Source organism: Cryptococcus neoformans (assembly GCF_000091045.1).
Source record: "Cryptococcus neoformans var. neoformans JEC21 chromosome 2 sequence".
In the NCBI taxonomy this organism is placed as follows: Eukaryota; Fungi; Basidiomycota; class Tremellomycetes; order Tremellales; family Cryptococcaceae; genus Cryptococcus; species Cryptococcus deneoformans.
Window position 1 is genome coordinate 723057 of NC_006684.1, and position 24444 is coordinate 747500.

Sequence of the window (24444 nt, forward strand, 5' to 3'; positions counted from 1 at the left end):
CGGTGATGTCCGACGGTAGTTTCTGGTGGAGGTAGATTACGTATTGATCCGGCTTTCGATGTTGACTGCTGGTGGTTTGCCGGTCGTCATGTCTTCCAGTTCCGGCTTGTTCGCGACTTAACAAGCCATCCACAATTCTTTCTTCCAGTGGAACCGTTGAAGATGAATTCATATCCAGGAGAGGTGAGAATACACCCCAAGATTTATACTGACAAGTGGTTAGTTCCTCGCGCACCCGCAGCCACTTATGTTCATTGCCGGACTCTCACCGCCTGTCGTCTCAAATCCGAACGTAGGCCGAGAAAGAAGCTCTTCGACAGTCACGACAGACTCGACTAGGAGACCTTCTGGCGGAGCATTCTTGGACACCACCGTCCCTGCACCTTCACCATCCCCCACGGCCGAAGAATCACTACCCAAATCGCCTAATGTTGATACGGATCAAATTGGAGAGGGTATACTGGACGTGCAGCAACGAGACGAGGAAGGGAAATGGCAGGTAGATGAGCGGGATCAACAGTTCGACGAACTCGTGGTTAACCTTAGAGGTGCTTTGTCCAAGATGGCAGCGAAAGGAAGAGTATGGCTAGATCCGAAGGGCAGAAAAGAATTCAGAATTCTGTTAGTAGAGAAGGTGTGTGCATTGCCTTCCAAAAGACAGCGCCTTACGATTAATGTGTAATGAAGGATGTTCGCTTGCCCATGCGCAAGGTCAGCACTTCTACTACGGCTCCCAGTCTTAGTGACCCATCAGCGCCGACTGCTCCACACTCTCCACTATCTCCGCTGGTTCCTTCTTCCCCTCTTTATCCTGACGGCCTCATAGCCCCGGTATGGGTCCGCAAGCACGCCGAACTGATCCCATCTGTCTTTGTATTGTTTCTCCGGCTGTATGAATTACCTACCCGACATATAACATCCGATGAAACAGCCGAGGAGATCCAAGCGCGAGAAGCAGAAGAAAAACAGAAAGAAAGGGAAATGGACGATCTTTTGATCAAGGAAATAGGAGATCGAAGAAGAAGACTGGGTGAAAGGGGAATTAAGCTCACCGTAGTCCTTATGGCAAGCTCCCAAACACTTGACTCGCCTGCGCTCGATCCTCGACTGTCGTACCTGCGTCGCGCATCCGCCCTATCCTCCAAGGCTTCGCTGTTTGTTCTCTCTCCTGTTTCTGCAGATCAACTTCCAGATTTCGTTTTATCACTTCAAGATGCTCTTTATGAATCTTCTATGGATTACTACAATGCGCATGCCAAGAGGGTTAGGAGAAAGAGAAGTAGGGTACCGGCGAGTATGCCTATACACGCACCGACGACCACCGCACAAGGTTTCAAGGTGTTGGGCCCGCAAGGTTGGGCTGTGAGGTATGATTGGAAAATGGGCTGGTTTGCAGAAGTCAGGGGTGAAATAGACGTTGCGAGAAGGTAAGTCTCCATTCATCCCTTATAGGATAAAATGCTAAAGCTTCCGAAAATAGACATTATGAGGATTGCTGGAATGAGCTGGCGAAAATGTTTTCGTCTACTACAACGCTTCCTCCGAGGACCAAAAGATGGGCTGAAGCCAAGGTGCTAGCTGATTGTGTGGCCGTCAGGGTGAGTTCACCACCCATGACAATTAGTTGCAAGATACCAATGAGCTCCTTTGTAGATCTGCAAGCTCTCACTGTATGAGGGTGACGGATCAAGAGCGTTGAACTCTTTTCACGTCCATCTCAAGAGATTTGGAGATCTTTCAAGGGGGTGGGGGATCGGTGAAGAAACTTTTGAGTTCTGGAGCTGGGTTGCAAGACAGTGAGCCAAACGTAGCACCTCTTCCGGATTGATGGCTTACGAAGATGCTACAGATACCGTGTCTTCGCCGAATTACTGGAGATGGCTCAACAACACAACCTTCGCATTATTACTCCGCCCCCTACTTTCCCAACGCTTGAATCTTCGGCAGCGCCTCAATCTCTTTCATACCTTGCCACCCCTATATCTTCTCAAAACCCAACACAGGTACTTCAACATCCGGCCTATTATTACTATACGGCTGCTTGCGGAACTTTAAAGAGACAGGAGAGATTCCAAGAGGCATTAGATGCCGAAGTAAGTTGAACATTGTTCTTCAGCAGATAGCTGCTGACAAGTGTCGAACCTCGAAAGAACGATGCGATGGGGTCCGAAGCTGCAAAAACCAGTGGATACGTCTCTTCCACTGCTCCCGGATTCGCAAACGAAAAGAAGGTCGACCATGCGGCTCTGGTGATTGAGGTGTGTCCCGCGAAATCGACATATCTGTCGTCTATTGCATTAATACTGACACACATTGTACAGCTCTTTTCAAAAGCGTACTCTCTCCTCAAAGATCTTCCGTCGCCTTCAAACCGCACCGCACTCTATATTGCTTATCGCATAGCTGAGACATACAACTTTTCAGGACAACATGAGATGGCCATTCGGTTTTTCGATCGTATCTCTCATAGTTTCAAAAATGAAAAATGGACGGAGCTTGTCCAGGGAATCAGAAAAATGTGGTATGAGAGTGCCAAAGCGGCCGGTTCTGTAGACGGTGTAGGAAAGCTCTTGTTGGAGATGATGTGTGCTGGTATGTGCGAAACAGACCATGCGGTCGAGCTGGGAACTAAATGTTTTTTTTTGTGTAGGAAGCGGGATCAATGACCAAGAGCGAGAAGGGCTCCAGGAGGAGTTTGTCACGTTGTTAAAGGTATTTGAAAAACAGTTCGACTAATTCAATCAGATAGAATCATACTAATTTGACCATGACTCCTTGAACAGACCACCAGCCCCTCAAGTACGGATCCAAAAGTGATTGACATGGATGGACCTTCTGATTCAGAACTACGTGAGTAGTCGCCTATTGGATGCCCATTGCACAGGGGAGATGGGGGAGTCGGGCTAACTTTGCTTGACAATCAGTGGATGTTCGAGCTGGATTTTGGCAAGCTGAAAGTGTGGTATCCAAATCTGTACCCTATCAGGTAACGCTTCGCTGTCCTGACAATGTGATTATTGGTGATCTCGAATTCAACAATCTGGGAATCCGCTTCTCAGACGAACGGCCTCCTGTTACAATTGTTTCAAGCAACTCGGTTGAGGACGAACCAATTCAGGTCATCACCGCCGACTCTGGCCAAGCGTCTCTGAGATGGCGACCCAAGCAGATCCTCGTTATTAATGGGCAGCTTGCGTCTTCGCTAGAGAGTGAAGTACAGATAACATCAATCAAGTTGGTCTTGAAACAGGGATCTTGGGCGTTTGAATTTGTCTTTATCCCCGGGGAGATATCTGAATGGACAACAAAAAAAGGTGTTTCAGACTGCGGAGAGAGGCTGGCAACTTCCGTCTTGTAAGCATTTTGACATTCTTCTGTTTTTCTTTTTTATTTTTTGGTGGCAATGAAGGGAATTGTGCTAAGCGTTACTGATTCGAAGTTTCGGCCCACAACCGCATGCCGTTGATCTTCAAGTCTCACATCATCCTTTAGCTTTTGTGGGTGAGACATTACCCATAGAGGTGAAGGTGGCAAACAACGACGACAGGAAGATGAACGTCGCCCTGTCGGTTTTCTTGCAGCCAACAGACGATGGGGAGGACGATGGTGAGTTTCATGACCCATACATGGGAGTCCTTTGGAAATCGCTAAACAAGGTGCACCGCTAGGATCGAGTATTGAAGCGGGTGAAAACCGAACTTCAACACTTCTTCAGAACATCTCCCTTGGTCTTCTGGAACCTGGCGCATCATCATCTCAATCCATCAAGCTATTTGTCCCCAAAGAATGTACCAAGATTGTCGACTTTTCTGTACAATCTACGACCTCAATTCCTTCTCCCGGCAACTCGCTCGACACATTCCCCACTTTAGACAGAACGGAAGAGGTCAGCCGTACAGTGGTCATACCCGTTCCGAGGCCATTTGTGGTTGAAACCAGCGTCAAGTTGACACATAAAGGAAAAATAGGCGGTGAAGGGGTTGTGGGAATGACTGTCAAAGTAGGAGGACCTAGGGTGATGATCGTAGAGGGTTTGGAACTGGTTGGAAATGCAGACGATAGGGAGGTCAAGATGAGGTCAAGCTCACTTGAAGGTGCACAATTCCCTGAAGGTAAGGGCGCTTTCTATATTTTTTATTGCATCTAATGTGGGTCATAGAATGGAACGACGAAACCGCATATGGTGTTTGGGCGGTGTTCGACTTGGCACCAGGTCATAGAGGGGCTGCGGGCAACCCAGTGCAGATACCCGCTGAACTTGTTTTCACGTGGCGAAGGTGAGCACTCATCTGTCAGTTTCAGTTAGATCAACCTTCAGCTAAATTGTGCCCAACATTGCCAGTAGCGCATCTTCCGACTTGTTGATCACGACAAGACACCCCCTTCCACCGCTCTTCATCCCCCCTCCGACGGACTCTTTCCTTATTTCGACACTCCATCTTCCAACCCCTCCTATCGTCCCACCTCATTCTACCTTCCCCCTCTCCGTCACAGTCCTGAACACCCACCCTAATTATACATCGTCTCAAGTGTCGGTCACTGTCGACACGGCGGAAAACTTTGTTTGGGTAGGAGACCGCAATGTTCGATTACCTGATATCCTGCCTGGGAAAGAAGTGGAGGTGAAGCTCGAGTGTATTGCTCTTGGAGGGAGCGGATGGGTCAAGGTCCCCAAGATAAGCATTTGGGATGGAACGGGAGAAGAGAGGGAAGAAGTACAAATTCGAGGAGATGGGACAATATATATACAGCCATGATATAGCGGGACGTAGTTAATGCTTATATGCATGGACAGGTAGAAGGAGAGGGGTGTTTATGGTACTATGACAGCAGTGGTTGGAACGTAACAAGATTACGCGATCTGCTTTTGATTTCCTCGTTGTCCTACTAAGTATGGTTTAGAATAGAGGCACTGCTCGATGGTCTAGCCGTACAAGTTGAAACATGTTATATGATGGGCGTGAAGTCTGAAAATATATACGAATGCTGTACGTACGTAGTAGGAGTTGCCGAAATCCGCAAGTGATATTTGGTGTATCCAGCAGAAAACCAGTTTGAAACTAGCAAAACCTTTGGTGAGTGGTGTCCTGATCCGTGTGTGTTCCGCATTCCGCATAATAAATAAACATGGATAGCGTGGGAAAGCAGTGGCTTGCTTCGGGCTCGTTCGGACATTTCATTTGAAAAATCCATATGGTTATTTATTTTTCATATATGAATTATTTATACCGTTTTCCGTATGTTTCCGAAGAAATGTTCCTTGTCGTTCGGACAATTCTTGTTTCACATATGGAAAGTTCAAACTTGCCCAACAAGGAAATTTCTCATCTGAAACTTTACGACACCTCCAGAGCAGCTGTAAACTTCCATACGACGTGCTCCTCTACTTTTTGCCTCCACCTTCCACATCGCGTCTGCACGTCTCTCGCTTCACAGTCCATTCAAGTCCATTCTACCATATATAAACGTCTCAATTATTAAAGCTACTACTTCCTTACCTTATTGCCTACCTCCAACAATGTCAGATCGACAGCTCATCGATGATTTTGCCGAGAACGATCCTGTCGAATTCGAGGAAGACGACGTCAACGCATGCAACGAGCAAGAGTTCCTCATCATCTTGGTAATCGTGTTGGCCATCTATACGACTTACCACGGCAAATTTCGTACCCTACCTAAAGAGCGCTTCCCTGATAGGTCAAACTCCGTCCTTACTAGTTCTCTTAAAGTGCAGGAATACCTAGAGCACAGGGGTCGATCCATGCGACATCACCTCGGGGTCGGCTTAGAGGTCTTTATGCTTCTATTGCGCGAGTTTGAAGAACATGGGATACAGCTTGCTTCGCATGATGCTACGGCAGCAGAGCACCTTGCTATTGCTTTAGCTTATTTGCGGAAGAAAACATCAGTTAACTGGATAGGCGAAGAGTTCAAAAAAAGCAATGAGTTTATTTCCTTGTGAGCTATGATCAATTCAAGATCCATATTCCATGTTCAAGATTGATTATAAATGCAATGTAGCTGTATCCACGATGTAGTAAATGCTCTCACTTCGAAAGTCATTTATGACCGCTGGGTGAAGTATCCCACTGGTCGGGAGCCGCCAAATGCCAAAGTAGCCGATGATCCCCTGAATCGATACCGACATTTTCATGGTGCTGTCGGATCGATTGATGGAACGCACATTGCTGTCAAAGTTTCGCCGAGGATGCAGCCCGCCTACCGCAACAGAAAGGGCGTTGTATCGATTAATGTGCTTGCTGCATGTGACTTCGACTTGAAGTTCACGTACATCATTGCTGGTTGGGAGGGAAGTGCAAACGACTCCTTTACCTTCAATCAGGCTGTTCATAGATACAACTTCCCCCAGCTTCCTTCTAATCGCTACTTCCTGGCCGATGCTGGATTTCCTATATGCGATCAGCTGCTGACGCCGTATCGTGGCACCCGGTATCACCTGGCGGACTTCCATCCAAGCCGCGGCGCGTGAGTAACTGCTATGCTACGGTAGCTTTGCTGATAATGATTACTATAGTCCCCAATCTGAGAAAGAAGTATTCAATCTCGCACACGCCCAACTCCGTAATAGCGTCGAGAGAATCTTCGGAATCACAAAACAGCGCTGGGGTGTCTTGAGTGGGGGTCTGGAGAAATTCAAAGGCGGTATGCAGTCACAGATCATTCTGGCCTGCTGCGTCCTGCACAATATGTGCATTTCTATAAAAGACCGGGTGCCCGAGCGAGACGTGGGTGAAGCGGATGAAGGGGGAGACATGGAGGAGGAAGTAGAAGGAGATGAGGAATTGAGGGTGGTTGGCGAGACATCAAAATCTCGCGGAGAAGCTCGCCGAGCGGAAATTTCCAGATCAATATTTGAAGCCCATTCACGTGGTCAAGGAAGGATCCGCCGGTGAAATAGAAAGATAAGTTGTGGACATAGAAGAAAACAGTTCCGAGGAAATTCATAGTTTATGATATTTCATTTATTTTTCGTGAGCAAACGACTTACCAACTGACGACACATTTCGTCCTCCGGATTCTCTTTCGCCAAAAGCACCGTCTGCCTGTGCGTTTGGCTCTCCATGCACATTTCCAACACTTCTACTTTCTCCTCCTCACTCAAAAATTCCGCGCCTACCAAATACTGCCGACAGGCCTTCTTCTCCTCGAAGACAGCTGACACTACATTATTGGCAGGGAGTCCTTTTGTGACTAAGGTGTCCAGGACTTTTATAAGGTTGGCTCTGTCGAGGTCCGACTGAGCAAGTTCAACCTCATGAGTTTCCTTAGCCCTATCGCGACGGCCTGCCCTGGCCGTCGCAGCAGATTTCTGCTGTGTAATTTGGGTGTCGGCCGCCGGGGAAGAAGTCGCTTTGCGTTTCTTCGAACCCGTGGAAGGTAATGTAGTCGTGAGACGAGAAGGTCCGGGCTCCTGAGACGCGAAACCCGTTCGGAAGCGATTTTGCCCTGACGAAGGTATGGATGCCTCAGAAACCCCTGCCGTATCACCAGCAAGAAGGACCTGGACCGGTAGTAAGCAATGCTGGAAATAGACTCTAAAATGATGATAACCTACACTGTCATGGTGTCCTCCCCCGTCTTCTTCGTCACCATCATTTCCGCTTTCTTCCTCGTTCACAAGCCCGTCTCCAGGGATAAAGACGGGCCTCCCAGTGGCAGTGGTATCTGTACATGTTTTCCCGAAGATGGCAAACAATGGCCAGGGGTTGTTGTAAAACCTCTTGTTACTCGGGGTTTCCTGTACGTGACAAGAGCGTTAATATCCAAAGCAATGTAATAAACGACGGAAAACAAACTTGCCTCAATGACCTCCTGCCACAACTCGTCCGTGGCCTCAATGCAGCCTAAGTCTTCATTCATGCCCCACCCAGACTTCTTAGAGAGTTTCAACATTGGCGCGTAGTAGTCATTGTGAAGGTATGCGTATTTATTACAACACGCATAGCTAGTCTTCAATGGATCCGAGAATAGCGCAGCCACCTCATCCCAATGACGGGATGTCCAAGGCTTGATGGGGATTGGGGCTTGGCTGGAATGAGACGGTTAGCGCTGGAGTACTGTAAAACAACGCCATTCTTACCGTTGTAACTCGGCCAAATGTTCGAGCATAAGTCGGGTTTCGCTTAAACTCCATTTGGCATTCACCTTCTTCTCTAATTTAGGCTGGGATGGTTGCTTATTTTTGGCAGGCATAGTGCGCGTAGCTGTAGAGTATGTAGCGGAAGACGATGATCGATGAAAAATGAAATGGTCTATCCAACGCCGTCGATCATCCGTCATACGTAGACGGGGCTGATCGAGGAGAAGTGGGGCAGGGGGAGCATTATTATGTAATGATCGATCGTTTTCAGATTGGACAGGCACCTCCTTGAAATTCCATATATGGAAATCACAAATCCAACAATTTTTATTAAGAGGAGATATTCATACCGCGCGGAATGTCCGAACGAGCCCTTCGGATCGGAGTTCTGAAATGGAGAAGGCTGATGAATGGGCCTGATGGTGAAGCTCGGTCCTTTCCCCTCCTTTCCCCTTCGCGTTTTACTTCCATATCCGGCCTGGTTTTCTGCTGCCTGTTCCCCGCTATACACCCAAAGGAGCCTGCCCTCCACCGTCATCCGCCATGTCCCTGCGACGCGTCACCCTGCGACATTGCCCTCTTCTACGCGCATCCCCTGGGTCTCTCCCCAGATAGCCCCATGAATTTCCCTGTCCGCCCGGACACATTTTGCCGCCTCTTGCAGCTAACAGATGGGCTCTCGCCACAGCCAACTCACGTTCGCAGCGTACAGTCCTTCTTGCTCTCCCGTTCTCCCGTTGTCTACCGTCCTTCCTTTCCACTCCTTTCTGCAGAATAATGGAATCCCATCCGTCCACCATGGCCCACGACGGTACAAACACCCATAGATATCCCCATCCTCCCATTCATCAACACGGTTTGGATTTCTCCCCACGCACGCACCCGTTTGCAACCTCCAGGCCTCCGCGCATCGACAACTCTGACCCCACCAGCGAATTCATATATCAAATGCCACTCATGCGGGGGTTCGGAAAGAGCTTGTCAGAAGGAGGAAACATGGCATACTCTGGGCCGCTGGAGTGAGTTGATGCCTCTTTACATGGTTGTTTTTTTGTTGCGTTTTTCCTGGTGCGACGAAAGATTCGCCGTTTGACTTGAACCATCTCAAAGCTCTCACGCGAAATAATTTTCGCCCCGTCTTGTGCTCCGCTCGCCATCGATATGGGAATGACTTATCTCACCGTAGATGCGCCTGCACTGTACGGGGAAAGCGGCCTCTCTTTGGCCGATGATCTGGATGATGCTGTTGTCAGAGAGACAATACGCCAAGGTGCCTTTGCAGAGTCTTTTTGTGTGGTGAGGATCAACCGGTCCTCATTATAATCACTTCACTTCCTCATCGCTTTTTTCCTTTTGCGTCCTCATTTTCAATTCTTTCCAGCGTTTGGATTCGTTGTATTGACTGTATCTAGCCTAAACGCCCTGAACGAGCGCCTCCAGGGCCTTGGTCCCAACTTTGACGAACAATCAGAATCTCTTGGAAGCCTCGATATTGCCAACCAATCTCATCCTCTCAAGGCCAACGGTCGGTCAGAGCCATACTCACCAAGCAGGTACGAACGATCGCCTAATCGAGCAAATCAACTTCCTCAGCCTCAGCTCACCAAGCAAACGCCCGCTACCAAGCTAACGTCCATTACCAATCCACCACTGACCACCCATACTGGATATATATCTACTCCGTTGCTTGATCCCAACGAACCAGATCCCAATCAACCCTATCGTTGGGCCTACCCATCCGTAACCGAGCTCGCACCCAACGACTCTGTCAGCATGTACCGACCAGCTCGTGCGCCATCTAGAGTCAGATCCGGCCGCAGAGGTGGCACTAATGTCGACCCAGGGGAAGGCGACATTACTCCTGGCAAAATGTACAACGAGGTACATGAGCAAGATGGCGAGTCTTTCTGGTCTGAAGATAACATTACTCAGGGCACACCCAAGACAAGCAGGAGATTCGAGGAAGAGATGACTATGGGACCTACTAGTGTATGGACAAGAGGTGATATGTGAGTAATCCGCTATGCCATACTCTTTTATGCCACTATAACTGATTGTTACTTGTTTAGTGGTCGAAATATGTATGATATGCGCGACCGTCTTCTTGATGCTGAAGCTCGCCGTGACCAAGAAGCCATGTCTTCGCTTCGTCGTCAAATCTCTGAAGCTCACAATCTTGCTGCGACAACTGCGCGATTAGAAGCAGCAGAAAAGCAGCTTCGTGAGCTTCAAGCGAGGCTCATTGCGGAGCAGGTCGCTCGCACTCAGACCGAGCAAGTGGCAGGACTGAGAGAAGACGAGGTAAAAAACTACCAAAATGAATGGGCTAGTGCAGTGAGAGCTTTACGCAGGGCTAGGGAGGAAGGTAAGAAAACAGATGAGGAAAAAAGGAGGATTCAGAGATGTTTTGAGGAGGCCAGAGATAAGTAAGTCATGTGAAATTATACGTACACGCTTTCGGGTGCTAATAAAACGCAGATTGTGGAAATACCACGAGGCTCTGCGGGTGCGCGAGGCAAGAGCCCAAGGCAAAGAAGAAGGTCGAGCGGAGGCTTGGCAAGAGGCCGAGCGATGGATGGGCGGTTCTCCCCCCATTCCGGGTGTTGATCCGATCCCGGCTGTTCCGGGGGCTGTGCTTCATCAAACGCCCATGACCGGTCCACTCTACCTGCAATCACCCCAGCTGCAATCGCCGACGACCAACTTATTCCAGCCCCAAACTCAGAATGTTCAGGCTCACCCTTCTCGTCAACATCCTCAGCAACAACAACAACAACAACAACAACAGCCCATAACTCCGGCACAACTTCCCATGCAAAGCATCGCCCAGCTGTTAGAATGGCTTGCAAGCAATCCGGGGGCATTCTCACAGGCCTCGGGGAACCAGGGTCAGCCGCAAGCTCATCAAAACATACATCCTCAGCAGCAGTTTGCGCAACATGATGGAACCACTGCTCAGTACATGGGTAAGGCATCAACGCCTTCACAAATACATCAGCAGCAGCAGCCTGCGATGGTCCCAGGGATGATGCCTATTGCACAGTCTCAACTCTTGGGGCACAGCAGCCAAGTGCAGCAACAGATGCCACAGCAAATGTATCGCACACCAGGTACTCAACAACACTCTCAACCACGTCAACCTGCCTCAGCCCTCTCACAGGGAAAGCGACTTCACCATAACATTCCAAATACGCAAACGGCCTCCTCACATGTCAATGCTCCACTGCCGGACCCCGCGCTAAACCCTCATACAGCAGACAGCTACCTGGAACGAGTTGACCATGATCCAGGATTAAAGAAGATGATGGCTGGGGCAAGGAGTAAGACTGTGCATACCTCTCAAGTTCCTACTGCTGCCACGGCTGGGCTTGAACCTGGCCGGCAGCCTCTCACGGGTACCAGATCGCAATTTGACGACAAGCCCCTCCCTCCTCTCACATTAGATACCCCTGGCGTTAGCCGCTCTCATACAGTCCGTGCACCCCACAAAGATCCTATCGCTAGCAACAACCGCCTACCTAGAAGGATGAGTCTTTCAGAAGGTCTGCACAACTATGACCATCATCATCAGAGGCCCATGAGTCAAATTCCGGACGGAGACAGGTATCCCATTTTTCCCCTTCCAGGGAAAAATGAAGGGAAAAATGGGCACCATGGATTTGGAACTGTCGAATCGACCCATATTGATCATGCCGTGTGAGTATATTTTCTTCCAAGTTTGCCGAAATAGGAACTAACTGCCCAAAAGTCCTCTTGAACTTTCCAATTTCCGATCTCCCAACTCTGAATACCGTGACGGGCGTGCATCCGAATGGAGCACTCCCGCTAGACGTAATCGTGGTCCCGCTGCGCTTTCGGCTGCCCGTAGCAAAGTTGCTGGTGCTTTGCGGAAAGATATGGATATTGAGCCAGAGCTGAGAGATAACGAGGAAATGGGTGAAAGAGAGAGATTTATCGACATGCATGCTGGACAGGTGAGTTGATGCGCTGAGGAGGGGTTGTGACAACATGCGCTGAGAACAAAAGGTACGGCCACCCATGGAGCAACATGGCGAATCAGGTATGCCGCCACAAATGTTTAGGCCTATGCCTTCTCAAGGTGGCAGGAGCCCATCCGGTCCTCCCAGACCTGCACCCTCCATGCCTAATATAAGGCATCGGATCCAAGTAGGTCATGATTATGACATGTCCAAGGGATGAAATTAGCTAATTGGCCCTCTCTAGCCCGTAATGCCAAAACCTCTTGGGCACTCTCGGACCCGCTCGGAATCCCATCATGGGGTTGGCCACCCTCAACCTCACTCCATCGCTGCCTTATATAATGCTCGTCAGACGGGCCCAGCAGCTAGGGCAAATGACCGGCTTCCAGAGCCTGAATCCCTGTACCATCCCCTTAAATCACACAACCTATTCATTCCCCCGCAATTGGCCACAGAAGCTGTGAGTAATGAGGTTGAGGATGTGCAAGGAGGGAGGCACAGTGCACTAGGTTTGAGTGGAGTAAGAAGGAACGGCCAGGGGAGCGATGGGATAGCAGGAATGGACATGGGTAGGATGAAGGCTCCAACTGTAGGTGGAAAGAGGAGGAGTTGGTATACATGAGCTTATTTCGAGCTTTGCCACCTTTTAACCAACTTGTTACCCTACCTTCGATTTATTAACCATCTGATTATCATTGATTTCATCGTCACTTGAAAATTCATGAAACTCAAAGATTACCGTTCAACCTCCTGTACGTGCAAGGTTCCGAGATGTCCTTCAGCATTAATTACCAAGATCAAGATTCCAAGCTTACAAAATGCCTTATATGTTATTATACCTGACTCATAACATTTATAATCGTATGTCTTCTACCGACGGATAGTCTTCGAGAACACGATCCAATAACCCTACTATCGCTGTAATTCCATCTCAAGCCTCACCTCAGTCCCTAATCTCCCCTACAGCGTTCCAGCCTACAAACTCTTTCGCAGCGGCAACTGGGGATGGAGATGGTATGCATACAGGTAGGGTACCCATTAGCCTCGATACCCCGCCCGGCCAGAAAAGCCATAGCAACGCTGTTGATATTCTGCCGTCCCCGTCTGTACTTTCGTCACGCCCCAAATCTCATTCTCATCGCATACCTTTCTTCCATCATCGCTCTGATTCTCAAAGCCGCGAACCATGCGAGGTTCAACCCCCAAGTTTCGGCAGCGACGCCTCAACCGCTCATACGCGAGCCCAAAACAGTCACTCACACACACTTTCACGGCTCCATCCGCCTCCAATTGTACCTTGTCCCCCAAATCATACGTATCAGTCTCGCCAACCATATGAGGTTCCTCTTCCTGCTTCGAAAAGCGTAGCACCGACCGCGTATAGCAGAACCCCGGACGATACTCAGATTTCAGTTGATACATTAACGAATGAAGTGCGAACAATTGACTTTGCCAGAGAAATACCGCTGCCTACTAAAGGAGAGACCGTGTATGACGCCAAAACCACGGTGGTTGTACGTTCTCCGTTCCCAATAGTCTTGGAGCGCTTGGACTGACGAATGATGTAGACCGAGGGAGGTAGTGAGCATCCGGCCTTCCCGCAATGGACATCTTCCCGTCAACTTCGTCGTCGACCGATAGCGTCCAATACCGGAAGAAGTAACAAAGGCAACGGTAACAGTGTGAATGGGAAGGAAGTAGATCCGAGATCGTATCCACTTCCGCCAAGTCGATCGACTATGAAGAAGGCATCCAGTGAGCGTTTCTTCATTTTGAGACAACTTCGGATGAGAAGAGACAACTGATTCTGAAGACCAGCATATGCAGCGTCAGTACCACCCATTGAGGAGGTCACTGAACCTGAAAGTGGAAGGGATACTATAAGAAGAAGCCGGGTATCGGGTACGGTCGCTTCCTAGCTGCCCATACTTTGTCAAGGCCGTCTGCGTTGCAACTGAAGCTTTGTTAAAGTCATTGATTATATCAGACGATATGCTTAGCAGGCGGTGGTATGTCTTTGAATCTCTTTCACCACAATGAATACGTATCGATGATCGTTGCTATAATTGCTACTGCCTTGTTTATGAAGGTTAGAGTGTTCAATCAAAGACAATTTGGCATGGCAATTCATATAAAGCACACCTTTAAAAAGTTGATATGGATAAAAGTCTTTTCACTTTGGGGCGTACCAGTACGTCTTGCGTGGTCAAGAATAGCTGGAGCTCTATCTATAATAACCTTCGCTGATGTGCGTCCGCCATCTCGTTTCGCCCAGTCTCTAGTTGTTCGCGTCCACTGTGACTGTGAGAGCTTGCTTCGAGTCTGATCAGTCTACGCGCTTCCTTGGTCAGATATATTTTAAGGCTGGTCCGGCCTCCCTAGCTGCCATACTTGTGAAAAATGAAAACAGCTCTGCATCGACCATCGTCAGGTACCATCGCAGCGGCGTCATCCATATCTTCCAGCCCTCTGCCTCTTCCCATATAATACCTGCTCCGTAGAAAAGAAAACAATGGTAATATCTTGCAAGGCATGCTTTGTCACGGCACTAAAAATGTCTCACGATCCATTTAGAACTTATATATCTCCTTCCTCCCTAACCCCAGCTCTCGAAGAACCCCCTTCTTCCCGTCAAGCGCCTCCTCCATCTTGGGCGGCCCACACAGGAACACCTTCATCCCTCTCGCGTCACCTAACCGTCCCTCACACCGCTTTATCGCCTCTTCCAACATCTCTCGACTCACATGCCCCTTCCTATATTTCTCCCCTTCGCCCATCTTTCCGATTCCCGAGATGGCGTAAGTCACCTTGAACCTCTCCGGATACCTCCGTTCCAACTCCTCTAGTTCATCCTTAAGCACGATGTCATTCATCCCGTTCACGCCCCACAACAGCTGTACTTGCGTCTGGTCGCCCGCATGAGCCGTCAGAATCTCACGGGCTAAGGAGTAGATGGGCGTAATGCCCGCGCCACCCGCTACGAGAAGGACAGAGCGCGGCTGCGTAAGGCTGGGCGTGTAGGTGTACCCTGGAAGAGGGCCGCGGACGGTGAGAACGTCGCCAGGTTGGAGGGAGTGCATGCGAGTCGAGGCGCGGCCAGATGGGTAGCATTTTACGAGAAGCTGCAGGATGCCGGGTGTTTCAGGCGAAGAGATTGGGGTATAAGGCCGGAGGATAGGGAACCAGGAGGTGGCGGAAGTGTGCTGGGTTAGAATTGCGGCTGTGACGGAAGTCAGTTAGTAGTCCATTTTGGGAGCGTTGCCCGAGGACTGGGTTAGGCGTACCTGAGGCTGGCACGCCGCTGATTTGACTGTCGCCACCAGGCAGCTCTAAGGTAATCTTCTTGGTGTCATGATTGACTCGCTCGACGGTTCTGACCTTCAGGTCGCGGGAGAAGACCATATTTCGAGGGAAGGAGAGGGCCCTAGAGACCTCATTATACGCGGAATCGAGACGTGTTGGTGCTGGAAGAGAGAAGTAGAAGGCTGTACCTGCTACAGCGACAGCCGTAGCAGTGATGAGGACTGGTCTCCGGGCGAAGACGGAAGCCATGTTCGATGCAGTGGTCTGAGGATCGGGGATTCAGGTGTCAGTCGTCAGAATGACTGAGATCGATGCCGACTCAAAAGGTTCGGTCAGCTTTGTAGATGGCTAAGTCGAAAGCTGTTGTAGCAGGGTTCGTGCTTTTGTTTCTCGGGCTGCGAGAGACTTTGAGGGTACCCGTGAAGATGCACATTTCGCCGGTTCTGCCTGTAAACAATACCGCGGAAATCGATTGAGACATTACGTTTGGCACGTCTGAATGAAGGGATCGCGCCATGGGCATGCCGGGTCTAACCATTTGCACTACGCTAAGGTGTCAAGCTTTTGAACTAGATCTCAGCTTGGCTTTGCGATAAGACAGTACTTTAGGTACTTTCAATTTCACCTCGTCACATACTATTAGGTTGGCGCGGGCCGAGAAGTTCCAAGCTGTCAAACCTCATGATGTCATGACTTATTCGCTTCGCTTTCAATTTTGTCAATTTTGGTCCAAAAGTTCATGCTAATTTTGGGCGAGACCAAAACGTGAAATCGAAAGTACCCAGACCGTCAGACAGGACAGCTTCTGGGAAGATCTGCGAACGTCAATTTGTCAACTCTCATAAAGCGCGCAAATGTCACAAAATCGACTGGACTGCATACGTAGGTTCGCGCCAATGATGTCAAACATGGGGGAAGTGGGAAATCACACAACCACGTGACAACGTTCCGTCCAAAACCTGTCCTCCCTGCGCTCCCTCTCTTCCATCGGCATCCGTGATCATGACGCCCGCCCGCCAAGCTCGCAAGCTCTAGTCCCGTTAACCAATGGTATAAATGACACAATAATAATGTTGTCCGTCCGCGCTGTTTACGATCTGTATTTTGCGACACTCTGCAAACGCTACAATATCGAGTGAACTGTAAGCCTACCCTTTCACCCCTTCCGGCAACTGTGTGCTAATTGTCACAACTCTTCCAGAACCGCTCTAAAGTCAACGCCCACAAAGCTTCCGCACTTTGGACTCTATATCACTGGGATGTTTTCGTCTCTCAGAGTGGCGCAAATCGTTGGGGTGTCAGGTGCGATGTGGCTCTCAGGTAGGCACACTCGTCTCCTCGTGTTCTCGCTCGATCTTGCACCTCGATAAGATTCTTTGAAAGGATCCATGTCCTTGGCAGACTTCTTTTACCGTGTTCCGCGCCTTCCTGTCTGACTTCCACCCGCTTAGGCAACATTGCGACTCTGTCACTGATCTCTATCCCTGCACTCCAGCGTTCCGCACTGGAAGACGGCGTTTCAGCCCTTACGCTTGCAAAGCAATGGCGCCAGAATTTCGAGGCTGGGAAGGCACAGAATCCACCCGTGGCCGCCGTAATCGCGTCTGCCTTTGCGTATCTGGCGTGGTCAGCTCGCTCGGGAAGTGCTTTCCATAAGTTTTTCCCTCGGAACGCCACTATTTGGTATTCGACAGCAGCGGTCCTGACCTTGGGCATCGTGCCATATACAATACTTGCAATGACGAAGACCAACAATGCCTTAATCCAGGCGAGCAATGCGAAGCCAGGCGAAAAGGTGGATGATCTCGAGGCTAGGGCTTTGACAAGCAAATGGATCCAGTTGAACGCAGTGAGAAGCTGCCTTCCACTCGCCGGAGGTATCGTTGCGCTCGTCGCTGCACTCGCTTGAGATCCTCTTCGCCGATGTTGAGTATTACTACCCTTGTTGGCTGGAAAGCGGCTCGTCTGGGATATTTCAGTGCAGAAGTAGTATCGCAGTCTACTCGAGACTCTAGTATATTTGTTAATGAAGTTCGGCCTGTTGCTTAGGCTTCCTATACTGGCTTTGATCTATGCAGAAACAGTGACTGTGCGTCGTTTGAACAGTGGACGAGTTCATTTATCCATTATTGCTTAATTACCTGCCGGCTTCTCATTTAGGGTCTTATTTTCTATTCGCGATGTTTAAAGAAGAGTGATGTGCCGAAGAAAGCTTGGTCACAAACGCAAACATGAGGATGACGTTGAAGGATTTATCGATGGTGTGTGGTGATGGTCATGGCCGAAACGACCACTACGAGTACTGCTGCCGCAGAGCAAAAAACAAACAGATGCCAACGATCATGTGCTTCATTAATCAATTTATCGACAACCGTGCTACCGGACGCGTACTACGCATGCTATTTATTGTTCGAGATACTTCTGCATTTTACAATGTTACAATGGGGGGTTGAAGGGCGACAGGTGTGTTGAATCTTGTCAGATACTAACCATGATGATGTTGGAGTCGCAACGAGTACCCAATACCTAGATTCTACGTCCTAAAGCCCTCCCTGCTGCTGTCTTCTGCTCGCCGCATGCGGTTCTATCGTTCCATGCTTGCAAAGCTCCAAGCCTGCCGCTACAGATTATAAGCTGTGTAGGGCTAGCTCTGCATTGTAGGGGTTGGGTCCATGCCATCATCAATCGTCATATAATCTTCTCGCTCGACTCTATCGATCTCAACCTCGCGTCGACGACTGGGCGTCGTCCTGAAATTATGATGACCGAAGAGAAGTTATTGACCGATGGGAATGTGGCGCACTTTCGATGTACTTGTACTTGCATTTTGCATTAGCAGTTGGATGATGTCCATCATTGTGCAGTTGAATTGGAAGATTACGGGTTCTCCTTCGTTACTGGTGTTTGGCGGGGGCGTAGAAGAATGGTGCTCGGCTTGCGGCTAACGAAGGACGAACGACACTGCATTACGCGTAACGCTCATTCTGCTATCGTAATGTTTGCAAACACCGACCTCCACCGACGCGTCTCTGCAAGCTTCCACCAGCAGCAGATGGTCTTTAATTACACCATTAATTATTATTATCATCCCCGCATGCGGTGATCACCGCCTCCCCTTCTTTTTTGAGACGTGACGTGGAAATGTCTTGATGCCCAAGAACTCTCCACGTCATGACTTGCGCCCGAGGCAGTCACCGCAAGAGACCGATAAACGTACGTAGCTACATGCATACAAGACAAGTACTTTTAATCCACCAGCACTCACCCTTTGCCTCCAAGTTAGCTTCTGGAATCATATATTAAGGCCTGGAAATAATGGCCTTCTCGTCGATTCCATCCCAAATCCGCACTCTCACACAGCCGCCGCCTCCCAACGCATTGGCATCTCAGATCCGAGCTCATGTCGACGCACATTTCTCTGATGTAGCCGCTCTTATAAAGCCTACATATCGAGACCAAACTCAGCCTAGTAGTGGATTACGGAAGAAGAGAAGGGAAGGCCTCGATGATGAAATATCTCACTGGGAGGGAAAAGACACCAAGGCTGCAAAGGAGGTATGTATCGGAATTTGAAGACAACTCGTACTCATATCGGCCATTAGCTTCAAGAGACAAGCAAGGCGCTTCCATCTCTCCTTTCAAATACTCAGGACTCTCTACAGCAACTTCTTCAATCCGCCCAAGAATTATCTCTACAAAGATACAACCTGGCCGACAAGCTCTCAGAGCTTATTGGTGACATTTCAGGGTCGGTAGAGGGACAAGGAACTCTGGATGCCGAAGCAAAGATTAGAAACAAGCAGAGAACGATCTTAAATGAACTCGAAGGGTTGCAGAATGACCTAGGAAACCTCCAAGCTGGTCTCGCGTGGACGAACATGTTGGAAGAAGCCGTCGCGTTGAGGTAGGGCAGATCTTTACTTGCCAAAGATCCGAGCTAACTCATCTGCCAGTGACTCCACTTTGAACCCTCAAAATCACAAGCCATCACCCCTGGTAGCCTTACCCCACTACAGGCGTCTCCATGCCCTAGTGGAAGGGATGACCAAATCTTTGCCGAAAGAGATGGGCCTTTTGCATGTGGTGATGGATATTAAAGAGCAGACGTGGCAAGGGTTGAAGGATATCATGTCTGAGTAAGTGATAGCTTCTGCTTGAGCGCTCCGATTGCTAAACAAGCAATGAATAGGAACCTGTTAATCGCAAGCGAAGCATTAGGTTGGCCGAAACAGGTTGTTTATGAGAATGTTCCTTTGGAAGCAAGACGTTTGTTTGAACGAGCGTTTCAAGATCTTTTGTATCTGCAAGCGGAGTGTGTTGCTTTTCTTATAAAGTAATACCTTACGTAGATACTGATATGCGGCACAGAAAAGAATCTCTTGAAGAAACTGGCGCTTCCAGGCACCCACAATGGTCGCTTGGAACGGGTTTGTATCCCGTACAGGCCTTGGTGCACCCGATTGAACTGAGATTTAGATATCATTTCATGGGAACCAAAGGTACCAATAGGATTGACAAGGTAATTCCGCCACATTATTCCTTTCTCAATAAAACGCTCACTGAGATACAGCCAGAATGGGCTTTTGCCAATATCCTTGACCAGACGTACATCCACCAGACGTTCCTTGCCACTTACATTCAAACACTCACGTCTCAGGCCGGCTACACTTCAGTATCTGTCAAGTCCGAGTTTACCCTTCTCCTCCTCCCTATCCTCCTTTCTCTTTTACGGGCTCGTATACCTCACCTTTTGGATCACCCGGCCCTGTTAGCGCATACTGTATATCAGACTGTTGTGTTTGATGAAGCTGTTAGGGGCGGAGGGTTTGATTTAAAAGCTACGAGCTTGTATGAGGGCAGAGATGCACCAGCTTGGGAAGGTCTCGTCGGCGTTGTCCTTAGGGAAGATGATTGGTTTGAACGATGGTTAACAGGGGAGAAGAAGTGTAAGTTATCCTTTTTGGGGAAAACAGCATACTAACCCGGAGTAGTTGCAAATGCCCGCTTGCAGGATATAATCTCTGCTAACGATGCCTGGGTCATCAGTGAAGAGTTGCCTGAAGAAGACGAGGGTCTATCTAACATGCGTCCAACTATTAGCTCTCGTCAGGTGAAAGGACTCGTAGAGCAAATAATTGGTAGGTGATATTCAGCATCGTCAGGGGCGACACGCGCTAATTGAGAACAGATCGTTATGCCCCACTTCCTGAATTGGAGTACAAGCTTCCTTTTCTCCTTACCGTCCAGTTCCCCATCCTTGCAACATATCAAACCCGCATTTCAGGCTCGCTAGATGCTTTTGAGACTCTCTCATCTGCTTTCGTCAGAGCGGTCCCAGGAGCCCTATCCGGAAACACAAGATCGGGGATCAACTTTGATCAGAGGGCTCTGACTAGCGGGAAGATTGGTGTTGAAAGGCTGGTGAAGGCGTTGTTAAGCTCAGACTGGGTTGGAGAAGCAATGCGCAAGTGGGCAGATGGGATAGTAAGTTACTCTACCTCGAAAATGTATGATAATAACACCTGGTAGTTCTTTGTGGAGCTATCCAATGACCTGCACAACTCTACAGCCCTCAAATGGAAAATTCAATCAGACCCCCTCGTCCCGCAATCCATCAAAGCACCCACGGCGGCTGACACGTCATACCAGACTGCATCAATATTTGACGTGTTGATTGGACAATATGAGCAGTTATCTAGAAGAGCAGAGGATATGATTGTTAAGCTTGTAACAGTAGAGGTGGAAAATGAATTGAAGCAGCATTTAACGAGGTTTGTTGTTCTTGTATTCATATCCAGGGAAAGAAAGTTGACAGGTAACAGGCGATGGGATAACCCTCCATCAGCAGAACCCATCAACCCCTCAGCTCATTTCGTCTCTGCTCTCACAACATACACATCACACATCTCTACCCTTCTATCACTTCTTCCTTCTCTCACCGCCGCTCGTCTATACAGACGTATCGTAGACGAACTTTCTAGGCACATTTTGCAACGCGGGGTGTACTCTGGATGGTCAAAGTTCAGCGAAAAAGGTGGACAAGACTTCCGGGAAGAGATTAACGAATGGAAGGAAGTCACTGCTCAAGTTTTCAGAAGTAACCGATGGAACAAGGATGTATGGGCGATCCCTTACGATGCCCCATGGAACAAACTCGTTCATGTTAGCAAACTTCTGTCTTTGCCAACAGCACCTTTGCCGCAATCGGAGAACGACCAAGAACCAACATTTTCTCAAGCGATGGCCGTCGCCTGGACAGACAGTTCCAATTTGGTCGAGTTTGAGGAAAGGCTGGGGGTGGAAATAGGAAAAGAAGAGATGCAAAGGATTTTGAGAAGAAGGATGGAATGCTGGCGTTAACACTTTTAATGTGTAATAGATATAATTTCAACATGTCTTGTGTTGATGCATTCAACTTTGTCTATCTTGCCACATTTTTCACTCCAACATGATGAACATTGAACAATTACCTCCTCAATCAGTACCTTCCGCTTCCATGTCCCCCATATCTTCTGTCCCTTTCAGCTGTGCACAATGATTAGTATCTGATGCTGAGAGGCTGTGACAACGGCGAAACTTACGTTCATAATATCCTCTACTTTGCATGGGTGGCGGGGGAGGACCTCTGCTGATAGGAGGTGCAGGGGGCATACCTGCACCTGGCAGAGAAAGTCCACCGAAAAGCTTCATTATATCGTCAGGACGGAAAACAGGGCCTGATTGGGGTCATTAGCAATGAGCACCTATACATTCAACGCTGCGTCACGCTATAACTCACCATCAAATGAACGAGCATTGGGCAGTTGTGCCATGAACCACGCCAGAGGCTTTTCTAGACCACTCCTGTCTTTGTCGCCCCCGTACGCTCCACTGGAAGGTGTTGCATACGCTGGTCCTGCGAGAGGAGGTGGTGGAATGCTTGATGGGGCCTTGACAGGCGGGAGTGAGTCACGATATCGGCCTGGAGGAGGACGGTCATCACGCTCAGGATAACGGCGAGGGGGAGACTGCGCACGATGACGCTTGGGAGAACGAGAGAATTCTGCAGAGGAAGGCCGTCGTGGGGGGATATCTTCGGGAGCAGGACGTTTGTATGATTCTTGAGGAGGCTGCACTGGGGTAGGGACGGCAATAGGGGCGGGAATAGAAGCATGAACCGGCGGGAGAACAGGAGCGATGGCAAATGCAGGAGGCGCAGCAACGCCCATTCGAGCACGGTTGAAGCCAAGATCCCGAATAGCAATTTGATCGATTCCGTTGTATGACCATCTTTGTGCGAAACGCTTGAGAGGAGCATCCTCGGGGAAGACTTCAGACATGCGAGCTTCAAGTTTGTGTACCGCAGACAGGTCACCGTAGGTGTATTCATAACGAGCCCAAGCATCCCATAGAGGTCGAGCCTTGTCGCCCATAATCCTGACAACCGAACGTTCAAAGAGAGCTCGAGCGTCTAAATGCAGAGAATCAATATTTGCAGGAATTAAGCATGTGAGATGAAACGCACTGTTATCGTCGTTAATCGACAAAAGGAATTGAAGGTATTTGATCACATAGTCAACATCCTCGGAGAACTGCTTCAGACCCAATTCGAAAATTCTAATAGCAACAGCGGCGTCCTTGTTGGTGTGGTATTCCATTAAAGCTTTACGGCCGTTAGTCTCATTATGTTGCGAAGACAACTATACCGTATTGCTCACCTGATGCTTCAAATACTTGCCACGTAAGATGAGGCGACTTCCGAGCCTTCCCAAATACTCCTCTAGCGGCCTTGATACCCTGTTTCTATTTATCAGCCTACTTCTTGCGAATGTGCCTCAAGGAATTAAGCTTAACCGACCTCTGCCCTGCGAGCAAACCTCATGTACATTATCCATACGACACTTATGCCAACCATCAGTTCTTCGATGTCCTTCCCTCTCCTTTGCGCCACAAGCGCCCCTCTCTGTTCCCGTTCCTCCACGAGCCTCTGGATATCGCTTATATCATTACCGTCAGCGTCAATGCTGTCGCCAACGGCAGCAGCTACTGCAGCCTTTTCAGAGCCAGGAATAGGGGGACCGCGAGCAATGTCAATTTCACGAGCAACGTTCTGGCGGAGCTCATCGACTTCGGGATTCAGTTTAGAGATGAGGGTAGTATAGAGTGAATGACAAGTCGGGAAAGCTTTGCGCTCTTCTTGAAGCTCAGCGTAAGCAAACGTGAGGAGGAAGCTGAGGTTGATTAGTTCTAGGTCTGGGGATGAAGAGGAATAAGCTTACCTTTTAGGACAAGCATTCACACCGGCTTCGAGAATCTCTGCAGCCTCGTCCTGTTTACCCAACTTGGAGTAATAGCTAGCGGCATAGTGCCAGAGCTCTGGAAAATGTCTCATTTCACCCAAACACTTTCTCAATGCATACCCAATCCTGGATTGCAACAGCTCGTGATTCTCAATAACCAGTGGATTCCCTTCTTCCCATCTCAGACATGCTTTCCAAGCACCAACAACCTGCCTGTCCTGTTCTGTGAAAGTGGGATACGGAGGCAGGATAGGTTTGGGGATCGGGTCCGAAAGCGCACGAAGCTCGCGAAGGGCGGTACGAGCTGTCATATAAGCAGGAGACTTTTCAGCGAGATATTTCTTGGCGGTAAGCTTATTGAGGGAAGATTCAAAATTGTCGTAAGACTTCCATAGAGCCTCAATGTTGTTGAGGGGAATACAAACAGCTCGCTGATAGATCTTTCGAAGGTTATCATTTTTGGCTTGCGTGTCCCATTGATTGGTAGCCTACAAAAAGTCAGTCAAAAAAAGGTAGTCCATCAGAATCGACATACAGGACCACTCGCAACAAACTTGATGTACTCATCCCAGATATCTCCGCTCTCTCGGTCAAATCCACACTCTCGAAGCGCAAACTCATAAGCCTCAGTGATCGTTGATCTGACATCAGCAGCATTGGCTGAACCCTCAGTAAGAGGGTTTTGTCGCCGGATGTAATGGAGATACGCGGCCCAGATACTAACGTCGGCCGCAGTTGTTATCCCAGCGCTTCCCTTGAGTGTACTGGCAAAGATAGCCTC

General features: G+C 49.0%; 8 protein-coding genes across 8 annotated transcripts in view; 5 read left to right on the forward strand and 3 right to left on the reverse strand.

Moving 5' to 3' along the window:
* The first annotated feature begins 111 nt into the window (after positions 1 to 111).
* Positions 112 to 4876, forward strand: CNB02510 (hypothetical protein). Its single transcript, XM_024656519.1, has 15 exons — positions 112 to 183; positions 224 to 634; positions 688 to 1427; positions 1481 to 1598; positions 1654 to 1796; positions 1850 to 2093; positions 2151 to 2258; positions 2322 to 2592; positions 2651 to 2712; positions 2784 to 2850; positions 2925 to 3354; positions 3440 to 3606; positions 3669 to 4112; positions 4160 to 4277; positions 4343 to 4876. Exons 1-15 carry the CDS (start codon positions 163 to 165, stop codon positions 4755 to 4757), a joined length of 3759 nt encoding a protein of 1252 aa, XP_024512270.1. The 5' UTR covers positions 112 to 162; the 3' UTR covers positions 4758 to 4876.
* Positions 4877 to 5340: 464 nt separating this feature from the next.
* Positions 5341 to 6957, forward strand: CNB02520 (conserved hypothetical protein). The gene is made up of 3 exons (XM_569175.2): positions 5341 to 5958; positions 6022 to 6486; positions 6536 to 6957. The coding sequence occupies exons 1-3, from the start codon at positions 5519 to 5521 to the stop codon at positions 6912 to 6914; spliced, it is 1284 nt and encodes a 427-aa protein (XP_569175.1). The 5' UTR covers positions 5341 to 5518; the 3' UTR covers positions 6915 to 6957.
* CNB02525 (hypothetical protein) lies at positions 6797 to 8241 on the reverse strand. The gene is made up of 4 exons (XM_024658521.1): positions 8102 to 8241; positions 7822 to 8050; positions 7577 to 7759; positions 6797 to 7522 (listed from the first exon to the last, which is right to left on the reverse strand). The coding sequence occupies exons 1-4, from the start codon at positions 8212 to 8214 to the stop codon at positions 6980 to 6982; spliced, it is 1068 nt and encodes a 355-aa protein (XP_024514213.1). The 5' UTR covers positions 8215 to 8241; the 3' UTR covers positions 6797 to 6979.
* A 250-nt stretch (positions 8242 to 8491) lies between these two features.
* Positions 8492 to 14238, forward strand: CNB02530 (hypothetical protein). Its single transcript, XM_569176.2, has 11 exons — positions 8492 to 9120; positions 9514 to 10110; positions 10171 to 10527; positions 10580 to 11797; positions 11850 to 12075; positions 12128 to 12268; positions 12326 to 12670; positions 12816 to 12833; positions 12966 to 13595; positions 13650 to 13836; positions 13900 to 14238. Exons 1-11 carry the CDS (start codon positions 8879 to 8881, stop codon positions 13998 to 14000), a joined length of 4062 nt encoding a protein of 1353 aa, XP_569176.1. The 5' UTR covers positions 8492 to 8878; the 3' UTR covers positions 14001 to 14238.
* A 14-nt stretch (positions 14239 to 14252) lies between these two features.
* On the reverse strand, positions 14253 to 15975 carry CNB02540 (cytochrome-b5 reductase, putative). The gene is made up of 2 exons (XM_569177.2): positions 15366 to 15975; positions 14253 to 15301 (listed from the first exon to the last, which is right to left on the reverse strand). Exons 1-2 carry the CDS (start codon positions 15631 to 15633, stop codon positions 14652 to 14654), a joined length of 918 nt encoding a protein of 305 aa, XP_569177.1. The 5' UTR covers positions 15634 to 15975; the 3' UTR covers positions 14253 to 14651.
* A 190-nt stretch (positions 15976 to 16165) lies between these two features.
* Positions 16166 to 17472, forward strand: CNB02545 (hypothetical protein). The gene is made up of 3 exons (XM_024658531.1): positions 16166 to 16526; positions 16586 to 16704; positions 16836 to 17472. Exons 2-3 carry the CDS (start codon positions 16644 to 16646, stop codon positions 17291 to 17293), a joined length of 519 nt encoding a protein of 172 aa, XP_024514214.1. The 5' UTR covers positions 16166 to 16526; positions 16586 to 16643; the 3' UTR covers positions 17294 to 17472.
* Positions 17473 to 18629: 1157 nt separating this feature from the next.
* On the forward strand, positions 18630 to 21806 carry CNB02550 (hypothetical protein). The gene is made up of 10 exons (XM_024656520.1): positions 18630 to 18939; positions 18987 to 19288; positions 19338 to 19520; positions 19574 to 19696; positions 19753 to 19903; positions 19955 to 20330; positions 20376 to 20522; positions 20573 to 20868; positions 20914 to 21155; positions 21207 to 21806. The coding sequence occupies exons 1-10, from the start codon at positions 18700 to 18702 to the stop codon at positions 21742 to 21744; spliced, it is 2598 nt and encodes an 865-aa protein (XP_024512271.1). The 5' UTR covers positions 18630 to 18699; the 3' UTR covers positions 21745 to 21806.
* Positions 21779 to 24444, reverse strand: part of CNB02560 (cleavage stimulation factor, 77kDa subunit, putative) — a 3793-nt gene continuing 1127 nt past the window's right edge. Inside the window, exons 3-10 of the mRNA XM_569179.2 lie at positions 24199 to 24444; positions 23643 to 24151; positions 23222 to 23594; positions 23082 to 23160; positions 22889 to 23026; positions 22163 to 22834; positions 21966 to 22100; positions 21779 to 21909 (exon numbers count right to left, since the gene is read on the reverse strand). The exon at positions 24199 to 24444 is cut by the window's right edge and continues 60 nt beyond it. Coding sequence (XP_569179.1) covers positions 21863 to 21909; positions 21966 to 22100; positions 22163 to 22834; positions 22889 to 23026; positions 23082 to 23160; positions 23222 to 23594; positions 23643 to 24151; positions 24199 to 24444 — 2199 coding nt within the window. The 3' untranslated portion in view covers positions 21779 to 21862. The remainder of the gene's footprint in view (positions 21910 to 21965; positions 22101 to 22162; positions 22835 to 22888; positions 23027 to 23081; positions 23161 to 23221; positions 23595 to 23642; positions 24152 to 24198) is intronic.